The sequence below is a fragment of the Hippocampus guttulatus genome, chromosome 6 (genome assembly GCF_054856545.1).
Source record: "Hippocampus guttulatus isolate MCC_2025c chromosome 6, RoL_Hgut_1.0, whole genome shotgun sequence".
Taxonomy (NCBI): Eukaryota; Metazoa; Chordata; class Actinopteri; order Syngnathiformes; family Syngnathidae; genus Hippocampus; species Hippocampus guttulatus.
Window position 1 is genome coordinate 9,939,840 of NC_141266.1, and position 20,064 is coordinate 9,959,903.

At 41.1% G+C, this 20,064-nt stretch overlaps 2 protein-coding genes across 2 annotated transcripts; one reads left to right on the forward strand and one right to left on the reverse strand.

Moving 5' to 3' along the window:
- Positions 1 to 1,044: 1,044 nt before the first annotated feature.
- On the forward strand, positions 1,045 to 3,848 carry cnih4 (cornichon family member 4). Its single transcript, XM_086113401.1, has 5 exons — positions 1,045 to 1,177; positions 1,557 to 1,625; positions 2,005 to 2,117; positions 2,714 to 2,854; positions 2,953 to 3,848. Exons 1-5 carry the CDS (start codon positions 1,109 to 1,111, stop codon positions 2,978 to 2,980), a joined length of 420 nt encoding a protein of 139 aa, XP_085969527.1. The 5' UTR covers positions 1,045 to 1,108; the 3' UTR covers positions 2,981 to 3,848.
- Positions 3,849 to 5,369: 1,521 nt separating this feature from the next.
- Positions 5,370 to 19,772, reverse strand: wdr26a (WD repeat domain 26a). Its single transcript, XM_086113400.1, has 14 exons — positions 19,099 to 19,772; positions 16,909 to 17,008; positions 16,737 to 16,793; positions 15,335 to 15,471; positions 13,506 to 13,603; positions 12,520 to 12,676; positions 11,181 to 11,319; positions 10,932 to 11,072; positions 10,611 to 10,730; positions 9,150 to 9,295; positions 8,654 to 8,732; positions 8,419 to 8,548; positions 8,080 to 8,274; positions 5,370 to 6,722 (listed from the first exon to the last, which is right to left on the reverse strand). The coding sequence occupies exons 1-14, from the start codon at positions 19,392 to 19,394 to the stop codon at positions 6,700 to 6,702; spliced, it is 1,818 nt and encodes a 605-aa protein (XP_085969526.1). The 5' UTR covers positions 19,395 to 19,772; the 3' UTR covers positions 5,370 to 6,699.
- Positions 19,773 to 20,064: the final 292 nt, after the last annotated feature.

Below are 20,064 nucleotides of genomic sequence, written 5' to 3' on the forward strand. Positions count from 1 at the left end.
CTCTTTGTGAACAGCTGTGTGAGAAAATAGTTGAACAGTTTAGGATATACTGTATGAATTTCGGAATTAGGTTCAGAGAAGCTGGACAAATCACGACATGCAAGCGGCAAGGACGAAAACCAACATTGAGTGCCCGTGACCTTCGATCCCTCATGCAGCACTGCTTCAAAAACTGACATCAGTGTGTAAAGGATATCACCACATGAGCTCAGGAACACTTCAGATGACCAATGTCAGTAAATACAGTTCGGCGCTACATCCGTAAGTGCAACTTAAAACTCTGCTCTGCAAAGCAACAGCCAGAAACAATCCCTGCTTCTCTGGGCCCAAGATCATGTAAGATGGACTAATGCAAAGTGGAAAGAGTTCTGTGGTCTGACGAGGGCAAATTTCAAATTGATTTTGGAAATTGTGGACATTGTGTCTTCCAAAGAAGAAAAGAACCATCCAAACCGTTATGTAGTTCAAAAGCCAGCATCTATGATGGTATGGGGCTGTTAATGCTGAAAGGTACATGCAGGTCTTGGAGAAGCATATGCTGCTGCCAAGCAATGTCTTTTTCATGCCCCCACCCCGGTTGGGCTGAACCATCCTGCTATTGGGGAGACTCTGACTTTTTGGGATAGTTAAATTGAATAGCTCAATGAATAATACATCCATCCATTTTGAACACCGCTTATCCTTAAAAGGGTCACATGGAGTTGCTGGTGCCTATCCCAGCTGACTTCGTGCGGACGGCAGACTCCACCCTGAACCAGTCGCAGGGCACATATAGAGACAAACGACCATCCACACCCATATCCACACCGTCAACGAGTGGGAAACAATCCCACTCTGCCCTCACACAAGTCCAACGAGTGTACCACTACACTATCAGCGACTGACTGAATATACACTTAATTTTATGAACATATATTTTTCTGAAATATCTAAAATATTTTTGCATGGATGCTATTGTATAATATATTTTTCTCACGTACCCCCTGGAGTGACTTCACGTACCCCCATTGAAGAACTAATGCTCCAGTCCATTGTAGAGTTCTGGAAAGATGCCACCCCCAGCCGCAAGGTGGCAGTATATTGTCCTGCCCCAGTCATAACACAAAAGATGGACGCCGCCGTGTTTATTCTGTCACTGATCGACTGTTGTGCACTGATTTTCCTCGCGGTCTATTTTGTATCCTTTGCTGTGTATTTTTTCTTGTTTGTACGGAGAGCCTGTTTGTAGAAGGTTGTACCAAGTTTGAAACGTTTGTGACTTTTGTCTTCTTAAATCGTCAAATTGGTGAAAAACCGAACTACCATGGTAACACATTAGCCATGTTGCTATCATTTCCGAGGCGGTGTTCCTCGCAAACGCAACAGAAACATAATGGCAGTCATTAGTCAGTTGGACAGTAATTTGTTTCCATTGGACCGGCTACGCTCAAGCCAAAGTACATTTACGCTGATTTAATGATAATTTAACGTAGTTGTCGGGTAGTAGTAATAGGAGTGTCTTACTCATCTGTGCTTGTTGTTTATATTGTTTTGCACTACCTTGACTTAAAGGTCAGATTATTACCTTGTCTGATTTAGAATGTGACTACATCAACGCCAGAGCATGTTGCTCCAAACTCAATAAAGTAAGTCTGCATTGTTTCTTTTGGGACAAACTACACGTACTAGTACCATTATGTGCAGTCAATGTTTTACAAATCAACAAGGATCAATTTGTGTACAGTACCTCAAGCGGCATTAATTTTTAACGTCTTTGATTTCTGTCAAGTTTCATACACTGTACATAGTGGGTGTGTTATAATTAAACAAAACAGTGACTATGAACACGCACCGATTTGCCTCATACTTAGCATACTCAGAATTTTAGCATGTGCAGTGTCAATGAGCACAATTCAGTAGTGACTGCTTGATTGTTTTTAATGGTCATGTATTTGTTTACTTTGACTTAATATGGGTCAGCATCCTTATGTTATCCTCACTGTGTTTGGGATGTTGTGTTTTCAGTGGGTAATACCAGAGATGGTTGGCCAGTGTCTGTCCACTGTGCTGATGCTGGTCTCCACACACTGGTTCATCTTCTTCCTCAACCTTCCCGTAGCAGCCTGGGACATTTATAGGTAAACCAGTTTCTTATTTTTTCATGATTGGAGCTGCTAGATATGGAACAAAAATCGTCGATCATGATGTAGGCCATTTTATATCACGATAACGCTATGCCATGATATATCTTCAGCAATTGTATTAAAAATACAAAACAAAAATCATATTAAGACTGCTTACCTTTTCTCATTTTATTTTGAAGTGACATCAAGCAGATCTGTATCAAATGAGAAATGCATCCAGTAGAGATGCTTTACAAAATTATCAAATGCAAACAGAAGCACAGTCGGCAAAATATTTTATTTTTAACTGATTGTGCGGACTGCAAAACTCAGGACTGTATCGTGCAAACAAATCACATTATTATATCAATTCTATTCTTGTTTTCTATTTTTGTTTGCTGGTTACCCATGAGATGTATGTAATATGAAACAAGTACCTTGTTCAGCAAAGCAATACTCTCCTAAATAAAAACCCAAATTATTAAATAAGTCTTACACGCTGACCATAGACTGACATGTTTAAATAATCAATGTTTATATCATCTTTCTTTATATAACTTGATATAACTCAGTCGCCACATGGTGAAATTAAAAAACTGTTTTCGGTGCAGATACGTGAAGGTCCCGATGGGCAACATGGGCGTGTTTGACCCCACTGAGATCCACAACCGGGGGCAGCTCAAGTCACACATGAAGGAGGCCATGATCAAACTGGGATACCACCTGCTTTGCTTCTTCATTTATTTGTACAGGTAGAGGACCACACAACACAATGGCATGTTGAAAATGGTACGAGTCCCCATGTTGCCTTACATTGTTAACTCATATGGTCGGCCTCTGTTTTTAATAGCATGATTCTGGCTCTGATCAACGACTGAGGCCTCATGCTCGCAGCGGGACCTCCGCCGTCCTTCCTCACACTCCTGGATTTAACCTTTCCCTCCTCCCATCCTGTGCTGGATGCCTAAAATCGTTCCAAACTGCTCTCCTGACAAGTTGAATCGTGTGCCAAAGGCATACTCTTTCAAAAGAAATGCTTAGCATCTGATACAAAGATATCAGAGCCCCCCCTCTCCCATTAAAAAAAAAGTTCAAATGACTACAGATAAATTGTAATGAAATTGTGCAAGGGAAAGCAACAAACTATGTGAATAAAATAACTTGACAAGATCCTTAACTGTACTCATCCTGATGCAGGTGTACAGTGGATTCTTCAAATATTTTGACTTTGTTGTTAGAAAGTCATATTAAAGCTAGGGGTGTTCTTTTGCACTGAATCTGTCATGAGCACCCTGCAGTCGCTGTTTTACAAAAAAGAAAAAAGTGAGTGCAGATATGTTAAGTGTGCACAAGTTGAACATTGTGTCTATTCACTCACACTTTGAAATCCCCGGCTCATATTTGAACATGATGCTCATCAGACATCCAGTCTGGTTTCATTGTGCTAAATAAACAAACGTTGTTGTTCTGTCTGAACAATGACTTTGTGTTCACGCTAAATCAAACATTCCTCCATTTAAAGGTTTCCGCCATCTTGTGCATTTTTTGGTTCTCATTAGGATGCTGCATTTGTGCAGTCACCTCTATTTTGAAAGACTGCAGTATGTTTTGAAATGACTCCAATGAGAGGCATGTGTTAACTGACATGACTGCTGGTGAGCTTAATGCCTACTTCTCACTTGTCTGAAGCAGTGTTATTTTTTTCTTGATCATTTGAGTTTCATAAATAAAACAGAGTACAGACAATGTGTCTTCTTATGTACATCCTGTTAAATTGTCATTAGTTTCCTCTGTGAATAAATGAGATGACCTTTTAGAAGCACAAAACTATATATATACAGTATATATATATATATATATATATATATATATATATATATATATATAATTTGACCATTTAGATCAAGGATGGACAATTGGTGGCTCACATGCTTCTTGACTAATTAAAAAGAAAAAAATATCTCAGGAAAAATTCCAAATACTGTATGAACAAATCTGCGAACAGGTGCAATGTCACCGATGACCACTAGTTGGCAGACGTCTTTGTTCAGTTTAGAGATGAACAGGTATTTTATTGTCCACTGGGTCTTGTACACTGCCCTATACTACGACAACAGTAGGCCTAATATTTTTTGCAGATTTAGAATGATATGGAGGACAATCAGTATTGTGCTTTGAGATTTAAATTTTGGGTGAGTTGATTTTTGTGAAAATTCTTGCTTTAAATGATGGTTTGCTCAGCAGTTTTGTGGTACCTTGATTGGTAGTATTTATGCAAGAGACTCCAGGGACAAAAAGTGGTTATTTTGTTGGGTGCTTCGAACCCTTGGTCGTTGGGTTAAGATAGTGGATCTTTTGTACATGCATTGGAAAACGTATTTTCACAAATGAAATAGAGTATATTAAGGCATGCATTTTGTCCATACTTAAAATCAGATTTTTGTCATATATCTGCTTGGGAAGTGTGTGGTCCAATGTGGCCACATTTTAAAGCACCTTCCTATAAGTTTTGTAAGTATCCGACATTTGAGCAGACATCTCAAGCCTCAGCTTACTTTGAAATGTTGGGACCGCTTTTAGCTTCTAAAACTGGACGAGGAATTTTAAAACCCTGACTCTTTATTTAAAATTTGTATACAGAACAATACAGAACAGTACAATCACTTTTGGAATAACACGCATCTGGCAGAAACTACCTGCAAGCAAAGGAAGTTCCTACTTTTTGTCATTTTACAGCAAGAGAAGCCTGAACCACAGAATCAAAAGAAACCATAGCAGAAGAGACTTGCTCACCACAGCTGTGACTGACCGAAGTGTGTGTGTGTGTGTGTTAAGTGATGATGATGATGATGTTTACACAGAAACAGGGTTCCCATAATCGAGGCAAGTCTTCAATGGCTTAACAGTTTTTCCTTTTTACCAAGCCATTTATAAAAGCATTTTAAAAACCTTACTCTACGATGGTGAAATTAAACTGTTGTGAATTGTACATCCCAAATTGTTGATTTTTTTCCAGTGCAATCTGATGTCAATATAAGACAGTCTTGTATCTCATGGGAAAGGCTCCCGGAAACATTTTTGACATGGGGGGGGGGGGGGGGGGGACGTCAAATAAAAATGCAGGAACCCTGTGGCATATTTTGTATCCTGTCTTTCTACACAGCCTCATCAAACATGCCATAACACAAATATACAGCACACACAACATCAAAAACCAGATTGTTCACTTGAGTCTATGAAAGGAAACACTTTGTACAAGTTGGTGAGAATCTTTTTTTTTTTTTTTACAGCGTGGAAAGTGAATAGCTCATTGTAAAACATGACCTCGGTAGCGCTGTGTACAAATTTAAACTGCCGATCTCGCAAACTGAAATATACGTTCACGATCAACACATCACGTGCATACCTGAATCCCGACACCCTCTGGGCGACGGGTGCATTAGGTGACATTCCTGACCGCACACAAATAAGACGTAAATCCATCTCACCGCCAGAAATACTAACTAAAAGTACCGGCATTGAAAGTAGCTTACAACAGCTGTATGAAAGAAGATGAACAACGCCAATGTTTTAGGAGATTATTGCGGCTTTATTTTAACTCACTATGTAATATTTGTGAATGTTTTTTGTGGGGGGGATGAATTACAACTTTTCTTGCTTTTTTCGGTAAGAGACAAGATGGGGGAAAAAATTAAACTTTCAAGAGACAGACACGGTTGTGTTTTGACATCCTAATATTTAGCTTTGGCTAAAAAAAACTTTTTAAAAAAAGGAGTAGGTCTAACTTTAAATGTTTAACCCCATTTATAATGAGGAAAAAAAACCCCAATAAAGAATGAAACGTGGAAAGTTGCAACTAAACAAAACTATACTAAAACAGGTGGACTGCAGTTTGCAAGGAGAGATGAAAACAGGCAACAACCAAACGAGAATTCGTGTACTGTATAAAAGCAACTAGTGAAGCCATAATAAACGAAGGAATCTACACCGACAATCCCAATGTATTACCTACCACAAGTTAGTTACTCAATGTCTGACGAGATGGAGGACATAATGTAAGTGGACCATCAATCATGACATTTTTTTGTGACATCTTGTGCAACATGCTCATTAAAGATTCTTCTGTCTACGCACGTCAGCAACAAAGTGGAAGGTAAACCAAACTATAAAATCTCTTCTGTACTTTTAAAATGACAATTTACCGTAGAAGATCATTCATTACATCCATTGTGTTCCTGCAGGTAAAATCTCAAGATGTTAAGGTGAAGAAAGGATGCAAACAACACACACACATACACGATCGCGCGCACCCCCCCCTACCAGGAGCTGTTTTGCCACTTAATAAATTATGTCTCTGATAATAAATAAAGAGAAGGTGGGTGGATCCAGTCAGGCGAAGGTGTGTCAGATGACGGACTTCCAGGTGTGGTCTCAAGAAGTCGATGGGACCTCCCGATACACAGCCACCGCTGCTTCAGCCGCCGGGGTGCAGCTGTTTGCCGATCAAAACTCTTCCTTGCTCCATCCCAGTCAAGTGTCACCAGAGTCATTTAGTGCTCGTCGCGTTCACAGCGACATCGGCAGCGGTCGCACGTCATCAGCTGTCCATGCTGCAACAATCTGACAGGACGACAGCACACGTTCACCTCGACAACTGCTCTCTTTACAACTGTCATTTCAGTAAACTTCAAATGACCCAGGCGTGCTTCTAATCACGGCTATTCCGATGGATGCAGCTACTGTTGGCTGTGCTGTCATCTCCTCACCATCCATGTAACAAGTATGTGACTTGTCTTTCTCTTCAATCCCCTGTGGTTGGTGGCAGCAGTGCCATTCATTGCACCTCTGCATTTATCAGCAGAGACGTCCGTCATGGGAGCGGACCGATATCGTTGTCGTTGCAGTACACATGGGACTATCTCTGTTGTTGTGCCCATTGCTCTCTCATATCTCCCTCGGTCGCTTAACCCTTCTATTCTGCGGTCGCTGTCTAATTATCTGCCGTTTCACCATCTCGATTTGCACCAGCCGAGGCAGACAGGAAGTAGATACGACGTATCTCAGCACTGGTGTCACAACATATTTATTTAAAATGCAAACTACATTCAGACAAAGAGTTTTCCCCTTCAGCGGTCTGACCCTGTCCGCAGCCAAGTCCTTTCATATACATATCCTCGGTGTCAAGTTGACAAGCAATGAGCAGAATGAGCGATGATGAGACCAACGATTGCTTGCTCGAGTCATCAGCAGTGAGGAGTCACGGATCTTCGAGCACAATCGGCAAATCAAACGCCAGCGCCGATGGTGTGAGAGTCTGACATTGTCAATGCCAAAGAAAGAAGTCTTTATGTCCAAAGTCATGTTACGGATATTTATTTGACTTGAGGGGTTCTCATCCATTGAGTAGGCTTTCCACGATCAGGATTTTGGAGCGATGACTCCAAAATCAAGTTAAAAAAACAAAAACAAAAAACAAACAAAAAAAAAAACCCAATCACTGATAACCAATCTTTGATGGACCAATCTTTGAAATCTATTTAAACATCTTTTAATTACTGTACAGTCAAAAGTCGAATTGAGAGTTCCTGCTAGCACGTCCACAAAGAGATCCTGTGGCGTTCAGTGTGTGACGATTGAGAGTTGTGGCAGGGCAAATGGTGGGTGCTTTCTCATGACAACACGCCATAGTCGCAAAGCTCTGAGCAGCGGCCAAGAAGAACATTCCTGTGCTGGACCAACTTCCTGCTCGCCCATTCGAAAGAATTGTGGAGCGTGACAGTTGTTTGAGATGTTAATTAGCAGGTTAACTCCTGGCCTGTGGGAGGCCACATAAAGACATTACAAATACAAATTACAAATGGCCGGTGTCATTATTTATTCTTGAGAGTGTTGTGGCATGGTGGAACCCCCCCACCCACACCACTCCCCCCTAGACTTGTGCAAGTCTCCTAGTTAAGGCCAGAGTAGACTTTCTTACCGTTGAGTCCGTCTGCGTCTTGGACCTCCAGAAAGGGGGCTGGTCCCCAGATTCGGATGGTTCCGTCATCGGAGGCGCTTGCCAGGAGACCAGGCAGGACGGGGTTCCAGCTCACACAGTTGACCGTGCGCGTGTGTCCAGTCAGTTCTGCGATGGGCAATTCGCTGCGCCTGTGCCAGATGTAAACTTTGTGGTCTGTGAAAGGACAGCTCTTGTCAGTTGGCACCAGGCGCTAGTTGGATATTGGTGGATAGTAATGCTGTCAGAAATTCTGGAACATCCTGATGGTGAAACACAAAAGACACCGAACAAAGATTTCAATCAAAGCTGATGTCTTGCCTTCACTGCCGCTTGCAATGAAGTCCTCATTGTGGCCCCCAAAGCAGGAGTGAATGGTGTAGAAGCCCTGTGTCACCCCTTGGTACTTCCTCACCAGCACCCGATCCTGCAGGTCCCAGAGGTGCACTCCCTGCCAACACAGTCGAGATCACATTACAGAAAAGCGTTGAACTCAAGAGGGAGCCAGTAGCTTGAGCTTCACAACCTTTATGGCGTTAAGTGAACAGCCACTGACCTGGGTAGCAACGTTGAGCAGAGCTAACCTTCCATTCTTGGAGACTGTGAAGGACATTATTGGATGGTCCTCCTGGACTCTGAAAGAAACCATCAACCAAAGTCAGACTTTGGACTCCTTCAAATTACTTCTGTCAAATGAAAAAAAAACCCTCTCATTCTTCTATTGGCAGATATTATTACTATTATTCTTTTTATTGCAAGAAGTTAGCAATTTGATGTGTCCCTTCTTGTCCCTCAGTTGCATATACTGTGTGTGTGTGTGTGTGTGTGTGTGTATATATATATATATATATATATATATATATATATATACACACACACACACACACACACACACACACATACATACATACACACACAGACACACACACACAAAAAGGGACAAAGTGGGAAAACTCCAGAAGAATGCAGCTGTGTGAATTTGTCACAGTCATACCTCAGCGGCTGAAACGAGCTTTATGTGCACTAAGTGCTGCTTTGCGTGACTGACATACATGTTTCTGTCCGTCAGGTCCTCAAAGTTGTAGCCACGAATGCGCTGGTGGGTGTCAGAAGCAAGGACGGTGCGTCCGTCTCCCAAACACCACAGGCACTGCACACGAATGCCTTCCCATGAGTCCAGAAGGTTTCCATCCAAGTCCTGTTCAAAAGACACATCATGAAAAATTATAAAGAGAATGGAAATCAAATCCTAACAGGCCACAACAACATTTCGGAATGAGACATTCGATACTCAATGTAACTGGAGTAACGTGAATAAGATGACATATTTAATTTGACAATAACCTGAAGCAGAAATTCCCTCCATCTGACTTCACTTCTCTCTCATGGAATGATTTTCCTAATTCTACCCGCAAGACCACTCGCTGTTCTTGAGCTGTTACAGTACTTGGGCCAGGTTCAGAACCATCGCTTAGTTCTGTAAAAGAGTGCTACCGTCCTAAATCATCTCTTGTAGGTCAGTGCTTCTGCATCTGGTGCTTCAGTCAATGAGCTTGAAATAAAACGTATGTGTCTGTGAAAAAAAATAAACGTATGTCCATTTTTGTCTTTTTTTTTGGGATAAAGACATGAAATGCAAAATTTTGAGTCTTGCCCTAATTTCTGCGGAACTTTGAAATCCACGGCAAATGCCGCACTCGTGGTTTCCTTCAGCGACTATCAAAATATATGATAGACCAGTGGTTCTTAACCTGGGTTCGATGAATCGGTCACAGGGCTTCGACAAAGCCTCTACCATACAAATAAAAAGACTTACGTCTTGAATTGGGATTTACTTTTTTCTGTTTTTAATAAATGCATTTTTTAATGTCTTTAATTTGTAAAAAAAAAAAAATCATATTTTTATTTTTCGCGAAAGAAGGGTTCGGTGAATGCGCATATGAACTGGTTGGGTTCAGTACCTCGAACAAGGTTAAGAACCACTGCTATAGACATTTTGATCCCATGACACAAAAAAGACCCAATAAAAAAATATTTTCCCAACCCTTTTGCAGCCAGTCTGCTGAATGAAAAAATGTTTCGAAATGTATTCAAATGTTTGGAAATAATTTAAACAAACATAGCGCGACCTCATTCACCTATCGTTCACACACATTTGTACACTGAATCGGGTGCTGACTATAGTTTTTTAAGGATATTTGGAGTAGCTACAGTGCCCCTAAGGGAGGTCGTTTGGTAAACCATTCAGGTTTTGCAACAAGCTAGTTACATAGGGGAGATTATGATTTGACAGTATGCATTTTATTTAAAAAACAAAAAACATGACAACTACAAAATAATTCGGAACGTTTTTTTCCTCTTTTTATTTTTAATATATGTGTTAGTATGAGCAATCAGGACAGCTTGATTATCAACCTCAATGATTAACCGTTTACCACTGCTCAGCAGTGAAATTGTATTGTTTGTGTGAGCTGTAAATGCGTATTTGTGAGTGTGTTGTGAAAGATACTCACACATTGGTAGAACTGGCCTCTCTGCCCACCAGTGATGAAGCGTTTGCCATCTGGATTCCACGCCACGCTAGTGAGACTATCTTCATGAGATTGACTCATCTTTGTTCGTAACTCCCCCGTCTAAACAACCAGAGAGGGAACACGTTGCACTAAATTTCAGTCCCTTCAGGGGAGGTTGATATAATGTCACCCACCCACTTTATCTCATAAACGTGAGTGAACATTCACATTTTTGTAAATAACACCCACCCACGTGGACAACATTGTTGGCACAGCTGGTCACATGATGATGTAGTTGCAAATGGGCTAAAATGAATTTACCTGTACATTCCACAGCCATAACTCAGAGCAATCGTCAGGACCACATGCTATCAGGTAGGCATCATCAGGGCTCCATGCCAAGTAAGAAACTCCATACGCATGACCCTCCAGAGTCTTCATTAACTTCACCTGCCTTGTTTCCTATTAAAAAAACAACACACACACACACAAAGTTCCAGCTCTAAAGTTCCAACTCATCCCAAATTGACGACATACAGTAGCATGATGACAAGTTAAATAAAACATTACCGTGTCAACATGCCATATAATGACAGTAGTGTCTTTAGAGCCAGTCGCCAATTTTGTGCCATCATTGGAGAACTTGCAGAACCAGACTTCATTGCAGTGTTCGGTAAGTATTTGCTGGGTGTAGCAGGGAAACTGTTTCCTAAAAACAGCAACATACAATTATTGCACAAACCATTTTAAATTTAATTCATATCAATTATATGCATTATTTCAAAATAAAATGTGTCATTGAAATGGTGATATTTACACTCAAAAGGCTTTGCGACCCTTTGGAAAAAATATCTTGATGACGATACAGCGCATTTTATTTCACAATAACGATATACCACAGTATATATTTCTGTTATTCTGTTAAAAAAATTTACAGCACATTATTCATAGGAAAATGAAACTTGAAATTTGCTTCATGAATCAGTTGTATTTTTTTTTACTCTTCTAGATGGGACTGTTGGTTTAAATATGGGGGATTAAGAAATGACAAGTCATTGTAGTTTCAGCCCAAAGTTGAACTTCTAGGCCACTCCTTCTGGCTAACGTATGGGACACTGGACCATTCCTTGTTTAGCTGTGTACCGAGTGTAATTTTCTCTCCAGACACTTACAGAATTGTCTGTTATTTTGTTTTAATGCAGTTCCAGCGATACCTCTGTGAAGTGAACTCCATCTCCCAAGCACTTAATTAGTTTTTTCACAATCGATAACATTACATTAGCTTAGCAAGTAGCATGGCTTCTCTGGCCTTTTCTCTGATAATTTCCATTTTCTGATCCGCTTATCCAATCCCAGCTGTCTTCGGGCAGTCGGCGGGGAACACCCTGAACTGGTTGCCAGCCAATTGCAGGGCACACAGAGACGAAAAACCATTCACACTCACACCTAGGGACAATTTAGAGTGTTCCATTAACCTGCCAAGCATGTTTTTGGAATGTGGGAGGAAACCAGAGTACCCGGAGGAAACCAACACAGGCATGAGGAGAACATGCAAACGGGCAGTTTATTTTCCCCCAAAGCAGTCGTATTCGTTATTTGCATTCACCCATCTCGTGATTTCTGAATTTTCATTGACTTTTAGATTTTAATGTACACTTTGGATCTGTAACATAGGATGATTGTATATGTTTCACTTCCTCATATTAATGTTCAGTCCGCCACAAATCACGCTTCTCTGCCAATCTTATAATTATGCGGTTCGCTGCAGATGACAAAATGAAAAAAAAATCACAAACTCACTTCCATCGCCGTCACATTACATATCAAATCGCCAAGCTCTACCAAAAACTGTCAATAACTTTTAATAACAAGCAGATCAGAAAGACTTTTTATACACTGTGTGGATTACCGGCTGCAGCCGTGGTCGAGCAGCAAGGAGACAGAGTCCAGTCCACTGTCTAGCTTAGTATTGTGGTAGAGGCATCGCTCCCGCTGTAGTTCCACCGCTTGCTTTAGCAGAGTCTGCAGTCTGCGAGGAGGCAGCATCACTGACGGAGGCAGGTAGGCTGCACACACGCAGAAAGACCACACTGCATTATAAACAGAAACGGCCTTTGCTAAAACAACTTTTCATAAATTGACAAGATACATTTATTTACTTCTGCCAGGCAACAATCACACATGGAGAGGGGTTAAAGTGAAATAGATGAAACATTGATGGATTTTATTTCCGCAAAGGAAGAAACAATTCGGTCTTGGTTCCTGTCCGGTTGGAAGTGAAGAGAGAACAGTTTATTTTTGTCATGACAGTCCAACTACAGTGAAACAACAGACAGACACCACATTGAAGGGAAGCTCATTTGTATATCCTGTTCTAGTAAGTGACACAATGAATAGTCTTGCTACTATACTGTACAGTGACTGTCACCGTCAATCTTGTGGAAATGGTGAAATACAAATGGGGGGAAAAACAAATCTGCTTGGACATGTTATTTTTAAGGCAAATACAAGAACAAAGAATCAGACATGCAACTATGTCTAACTGAAATAATAGGATGCATTCTATGAAAAATTATAACGGTGTTAAAAGTAGATTTCAGCGGTTTTGAACTCCCTTAAGCGATGCGTCACACTGAATTACTGTGAAGACGAAAAATGTTGACTTAAATGAATCCATAGAAAATCATTTTCCTCTGAAATGTGTAAGCATCTCATCAATTGTATCAGGCAACATAATCACCCAAACAAAATGTTGATTACACCAGAAACAAAAGGTAAAATGTAGAAAAGGAGCTGCAGGATTTCAGCAAAGGCATGATAAGTACAAGGATCAGTCACTGTAGAATGTACAATACACTGTGTACACTTGGTGTGGATGAGTCAGGCTGTACTCACTCTGGAGTTTGTCCAGCAGCTTTGTTCGGGATACAGTGCCTTTGCCTTCCCAGTCCGCTTTGGCTCGCAGGTCCTCTGCGTGACTGCACATCAGGTACCTTCAAATCACACAATCAACTTCCTTAACTAGTGTCAAAGACAATGAGTTGATATGACTGTTGCAAAAATCGAACCCTCCCCCACCCCTTTCAAAATAATTCTCAATGTCGTGCCGTAGGTCAAATCTTCTTTGGTGCCTCCTCCATCAGCAATTTACAAACACTAAGAAATTAAAGATCACTACTATTAACAGTGTAGAAGGTACACCTGTGACCCAATTCAAAATATAAAATAACATACTGACTTTACACAGATCTGATTAGCTGGATCGGATCGACCAGTATTTTGCATTTTATGCAGATTTTTTGATCAGCCGTCATGTCTTTAATCTGCTTATAGATCAATGATATTATTGAGCAGATCTGCAAAATAAAACATCACAGGTGAAATTTTGCAAATGCTGATGATGACCACGCAATGCACATCACAAGTATCCACTTTTTAAATTGCTTCAATTATATTTGCGTGTATATATAAAATTCCTCGTCTCACCCCCCCTCGGGTGGTGTCCGTCCCTCATTCAGCTCGGGTCCTCTACCAGAGGCCAGGAAGCTTGAGGGTTCTGCGCAGTATCCTTGCTGTTCCCAGCACTGCACATTTCTGGACTGAGATGTCCGATGTTGTTCCCGGGATCTGTTGCAACCACTCATCTGGTTTGGGGGTCACTGCCCCGAGTGCTCCGACCACCACAGGCACGACTGTCACCTTTACCTTCCAGGCTCTCTCCAGCTCCTCTCTGGGCCCTTGGTATTTCTCGAGTTTCTCGTGTTGCTTCTTTCTGATGTTTCCATCACTTGGGACCGCTACATCCACTACAACGGCTTTCCTCTGCCCTTTATCTATGATCACGATATCTGGTTGGTTCGCCATTACCATCTTGTCAGTCTGGATCTGGAAGTCCCACAGGATCTTCGCTCTGTCATTCTCCGTGTGTGTGTGTGTGTGTGTGTGTATATATATATATATATATGCGCACACACACACATATATATATATATATATATATATATATATATATGCACACACATATATATTTCAAAAATAAAATAAAAAATTTAATCTTTTAAATGTGCGGTCAAAAATTTATTTAAACAGACATTTGGCTCCATATCGCAATCAGATATCATTTTTATTTTTATTTTTTTTAAACTCGGTGATCAGCAATCTGTGACTGGCTCCCAAAATTCTGGTCATCTATAAACCTAATATGAAGTTACAGTATTCTATTGACGGAAATTATCAAATAATCATGTAATAAAAATTGCACAATTGATCTAAGATGAGATAATCAATCCTTTGATAGTATATTACCTATTAATGAAAGTGAAGGTTTATTTTTCCAAGACGTTTGAAGCCAAAATGTCCACCGGTTCTGGAATGAGCCCTATGTATAGGCCATTGCGTTACATATGAATGTTAGCGTTACATATAACAATACAATAACAATAACAACCAGTTTTTATATATTTACAGTAAAATGAACTTGTTTTTTTCCCCCTGATTTTTTGACAGGCCCTAAAGATCACGGCGCCCTAAGCATCTGCCTATGTTGCCTAATGGATGAAGCGGTCCTGGTAAGAACCTTTATATTCATTCAAGAAAAGGGGAAAAAAAACACAATTATACTCTTTCAACCAAAACAGGGGATTGGAAAAAAATAGAAAGGCAATACAAATCATACATTTTTCAAATTTATCGGATTACAGATGTGAAGGATTTGGTATACTGACCCGCTCAAAATATGGATGCGCTCTGTGTTGTACTTGAGAGGCGTGAGTTCGGCTCTGAGAACCTGCAGAGCCTCCAAGACTTTACCATCCTCGAGATACTCCAAATACTTCTGCTGCAGCAGGAGGAACTTCATGCGCTGCACAGTTCAATGTTCAGACAGCAAAGAAAAAAATGGCAATGTGAATCCCACATGATATGTATTGCACATTATACACTCTAACCAAGCAATTCACGGATGATCAACACTGACAGTAAAACCCTCTAGACTAAGTTCGACAATACAAAACATCTGCCACAAGAACGTTGATAAAGCTCAAAGCAGAGACGTGGTCAAAAAAGTTTCCGGCGGGTATGGTGTTAAAATCCCAACTCGAACAGGGTGTTTGGATATCAGAGCATGTCGGAAATAAAGAGAAGGGAATTTAAGAGGGATGTCCCGATCCGATCACGTGATCGGAAATTGGGGCCGATCACGTGATTTTCAGCTGATCCGGTATCAGGTGAAAACACACACACACACACACACACACACACACACACACACACACACACACACACACACACACACACACATTTTTCTTTTTTAGTAGTGATGCAGTTGCACACACCCACATACACGTCTCCTCCGCTGCTCACAGATCTCTTGCAGGCAGAGACAGAGCGATGAGTTTTTCTTCATAGCTCGTTTAGAGGGAGAAGTAAGCGAAAAGATACTTCTTTTGAGAGTGTTACAAAAAGCAACTGGCACTGATTTGGTGTCATGGTCCATACACATTGATGTATGTATATTTCGATATTTATTTGAGAAAAATCAGGGGCATTTTCTTTTTTTCTAAATTCATTGCCGAGGTTTTGGACTTTGTATCAACAGACACTTAAAACCAAAAACTCTGACTCGGGTGCCCAAAAAAATGATGATTGTGACATCCCAAGAATTTAAGGCTTGGACCTGTTACCAAATGGAACAGCCTGATTATAATCTGCATTCTGTGAGCCGCCGTGGTAATCATAGCAAATCATGATCAATTGAGTAGTAATTGATGTGCTACAAAAAAAAATATTGTTAAGGGCCAAGGGCCCAAGATCTCTGACTGTGGAGCGGACATGGGAACCGCGTGCCTGGAACATGTCAAACTTCAACGCTACAAATAAATAGGTGCTACTTTATGCCTCAAAGTCTGCAAATGAGCAAGTTGAAGAGCTAAAGTGCATTAGCCCCGCTAATATAATTGGTGGGTTCATGGTGCGCATACAGACAATTGTGCTAATCTGGAGCCCATCTGATTGACCCATTATGGAGCTCAAACCACTCCACATACTCAATCTGATGTCATGTCCTTCATTCATGAATATTCATAACCGTAAAAGAGTTTAGGTGTGCTGTCAGTCTGAGGTACTCACCACTATAGCAGTAGGAGAATGCATCAGTGCCTTCAGCTCATTTAGATCACTCTCCGCCTAAATTAGGAAGGTTAAGCAAATTCATTTATTTATTTCAAATGACAAATCAAATCATATACTATATAGTTGTACTCATGGGAACATGGCAGAGCAGTAAATCATTTGTTTCAACCTTGTCCCACTCTCCTTCCATGACATGATTGCGAAACTTTGTGGCAGAGGGATGCTCCAGCCTGCACCCAGATTCTTGCATGAGGAGGTCCACCGTCTGACTGTTAACAATAGACGTCACAGAGGACAAAATCAATTCACATCATTGACCTGTAAGTACACCCCCTCTCATGACATGTGACTTTTTGTGATGTGTGTGTCACACACACACACACGCGTGCACGCGCACACACACACACACACCCGTTTTTATTTAAGTCTCACTGTATGTCCGTATGGAAGAAGAAAGGTCGAATAGTAAATTTGGAATTTTACTTTTTTTTCCAACACAATTCGTATCGTGACATCTTTTTTTTATCTTACAATTTGGCAAATACTTCCATCCATCCATTTTATAATCCACTTATCCTCACAAGAGTCGCGGGTGTGCTGGAGCCTATCCCAGCAGTCTTCCGGCAGTAGGCGGGGTATGCCCTGAACTGGTTGCCAGCCAATCGCAGGGCACACGTAGACAAACAATCGTTCGTGCTCACACTCACACCTAGAGACAATTTAGAGTGCTCCATTAGCCTGCCATGCATGTTTTTGGAATGTGGGAGGAACCTGGAGTACTCGGAGAAAACCGCAGGCACAGGCAGAACATGCAAACTCCACACAGGAAGGCCCTGCACTTCTGCACTGTGACACCGACGTGCTACCCAGCTGCCTACAAATATTTCATCTATTAAAAAAAAGAACTAATACAAAAATTAATAAAAAACAAACTAAAACAAAAGCATTGTCAAAATATAAAAGCTAAAAAAAACATCTGCTCTAAAAACTAATTGAATTAAAAAAAGTCAAAATGAAAAACTTTTACAATCCTACTACAGCGGTAGAGAAGGGAGCTAAAATCATTCAATTCATTTACCTAGTTTTCTCAGGCAGTCTGCCTTGGTCAAATGACATGTCAGTGTTTGTTTAAGAGTGGTGCAATCAGATATTGCTTGAGGTTTTGCCACCTGACAGTACATGACATTACGGTGAAAAGATCTACAGTATCATAAAATCTTACCCAATTCTAATACAAGGGAAGCTCAACTAAGTTCCAAGTTATTTCAGAAAGACAGAGCCATCTAGTCGTATTTCAAAGCTATTTTTGGCATTAATATGCAATGTATGATTGTCTGTCAAAAAAGGCTCCAGAAGAAACAAACATGTGCCATTCATCTTTTCGATGACGTCCTGTATGCTGATGGAGTTTACTGCACATGGCGGGAGTCCACTGTATAGAAATGTATATTGTAGCAACATCTATTTTTATTGTCATCTTCATTACCATATTTGGCATGAGAGTAATCCAAAAGTAATTAAAATGATTCAAGTTACATTACTATATGATAGTAATTGGATTGGATTGCTCAATAAAATTTACAGCTAACTGGTAATTGTATGACAATACATTTTAAAAGTAACCCTCTCAACCCTGATGATCTTTATAAATTCAAATAGTGAAGAGAGAACAATTGAAATTGGTTCTCTTTGGCTATCATGTGTATGGAATGGTGCAAATAAACATACATGTTGTAACACACAAAAACAAGACCTATTTGAAGTTACATTGTTGATATTCCTGAATTTTTTTTCTTTCGTGTGCCCTCAATGTACGTCCTCTGTATGAAGGTGTATTATGAGGTGAGATTGATGCTGTAAAACCATATCTGGGTTTCCTGATCTGACCTGCACTATTTCTTCCTATGTTCTCGTTATTTTATTATATTGCTTTGTTGTCTATATGGAAATGATCAAGTTTTCTTTAAAGTGCGTTATACTAACTGAGGTGATTATACTGCACAATGTGTCTGTGCTCTAGAAGTCAAGGTAGTCAGTCACTCATCATGCAAGCGGTCATTGTGGTGGGCCAACAGGCTTTAGTTTCAACAGCGTGGTCCATGTCCCGACTTCATGTGACACGAAGCTATTCATTGAAAACAAGGTTGCAAATACGTATTCCGATGGCTCACTTGTTATATGTTCGGAATTCACGTTTGACGGCGCTGTCATCCCATAACTGACGTTAGTAGCGCATTGTCGTCATAGAAGACAGAACTGACAGAATTTTCTCCCCAAAATAGTTGCAAAATTTGACATCTGCCACCACGCGCGCGTCCCGTATTGATGCACATTGTAAAGTCCACTCCAGTTCACTTACTTGAGACCCAAATCGTGTAAATGTTGCCCAATGAGCCTGATGACGTCTTCCTCAGACTGAGACAAGCGCTTCTTTTTCTTGACGCCACAGTTGATGTCGCCCGAGCTGTTGTTGATGTTGTTGGACGCGGGCTGGGCTGACACTCCGTTGTTGTTACTCACTGGGTTTCCATTGTTGGTGGCTGACACAAGTCCATTGGAGTGAGCTGCCCCAGCGGCGGACGAGTCGCCGTTCGGGGTACCGTTTCGGCTGGACACTTCAGGGTCTCGGTCCGGCACTGCCCCGTTAGCCTGCATGTTAGCACACTTTGTATGGCGAGTACAAAAAAAAAGGACGACAGACGCAGTGGGACAACGCGGGGGCAATGAAACCACCGGCAAAGCCGCCGACAGGCCCACTGACCCAGATGCAGCCCCCAACTGTCTCGTTCCCTCGCGGCCGAATCTGCTGCTCGATACGCAGCAATTGCTGCGACAAAAAAAGACGAACACTTCGACTCGGAGGACCAAAAGACGAAGGCGACAATTATTCCTACCGCCACATTTTGCGAGATTTCGGAATATTTGGCGCTGTCATATAGCGCTTCGGTCGCGTTGAAGTTACTGGTTATTACGGCTTGTTATTGTTGCTTCCAGACAGCTGCAGCCCTGTTATGGACTTACGCAGTGACGTCAGCGGAAATTCCTTCATGTCTTTTTGTACGTGCGGCGTCACCGCTAGGGGCGCACAAGTGCCTGATCCCTCCATGTCCATTATCCGCACCACCACCAATTACAGCATCACCCTGGATGCAAGTGCAACCAGAGGGCAGTTCAAGGAGAGCCAGAACCATAGAAAAAGAGTCGATGTGGGACAGTTAGAACAGATAACTAACTAATCCTTATTTCGGGTTAAGTTTCAAACAATCGGTCCTACAACTATTGGGCCCATTTGTTACACAGTTTCATGGTTCATGTACACATTATT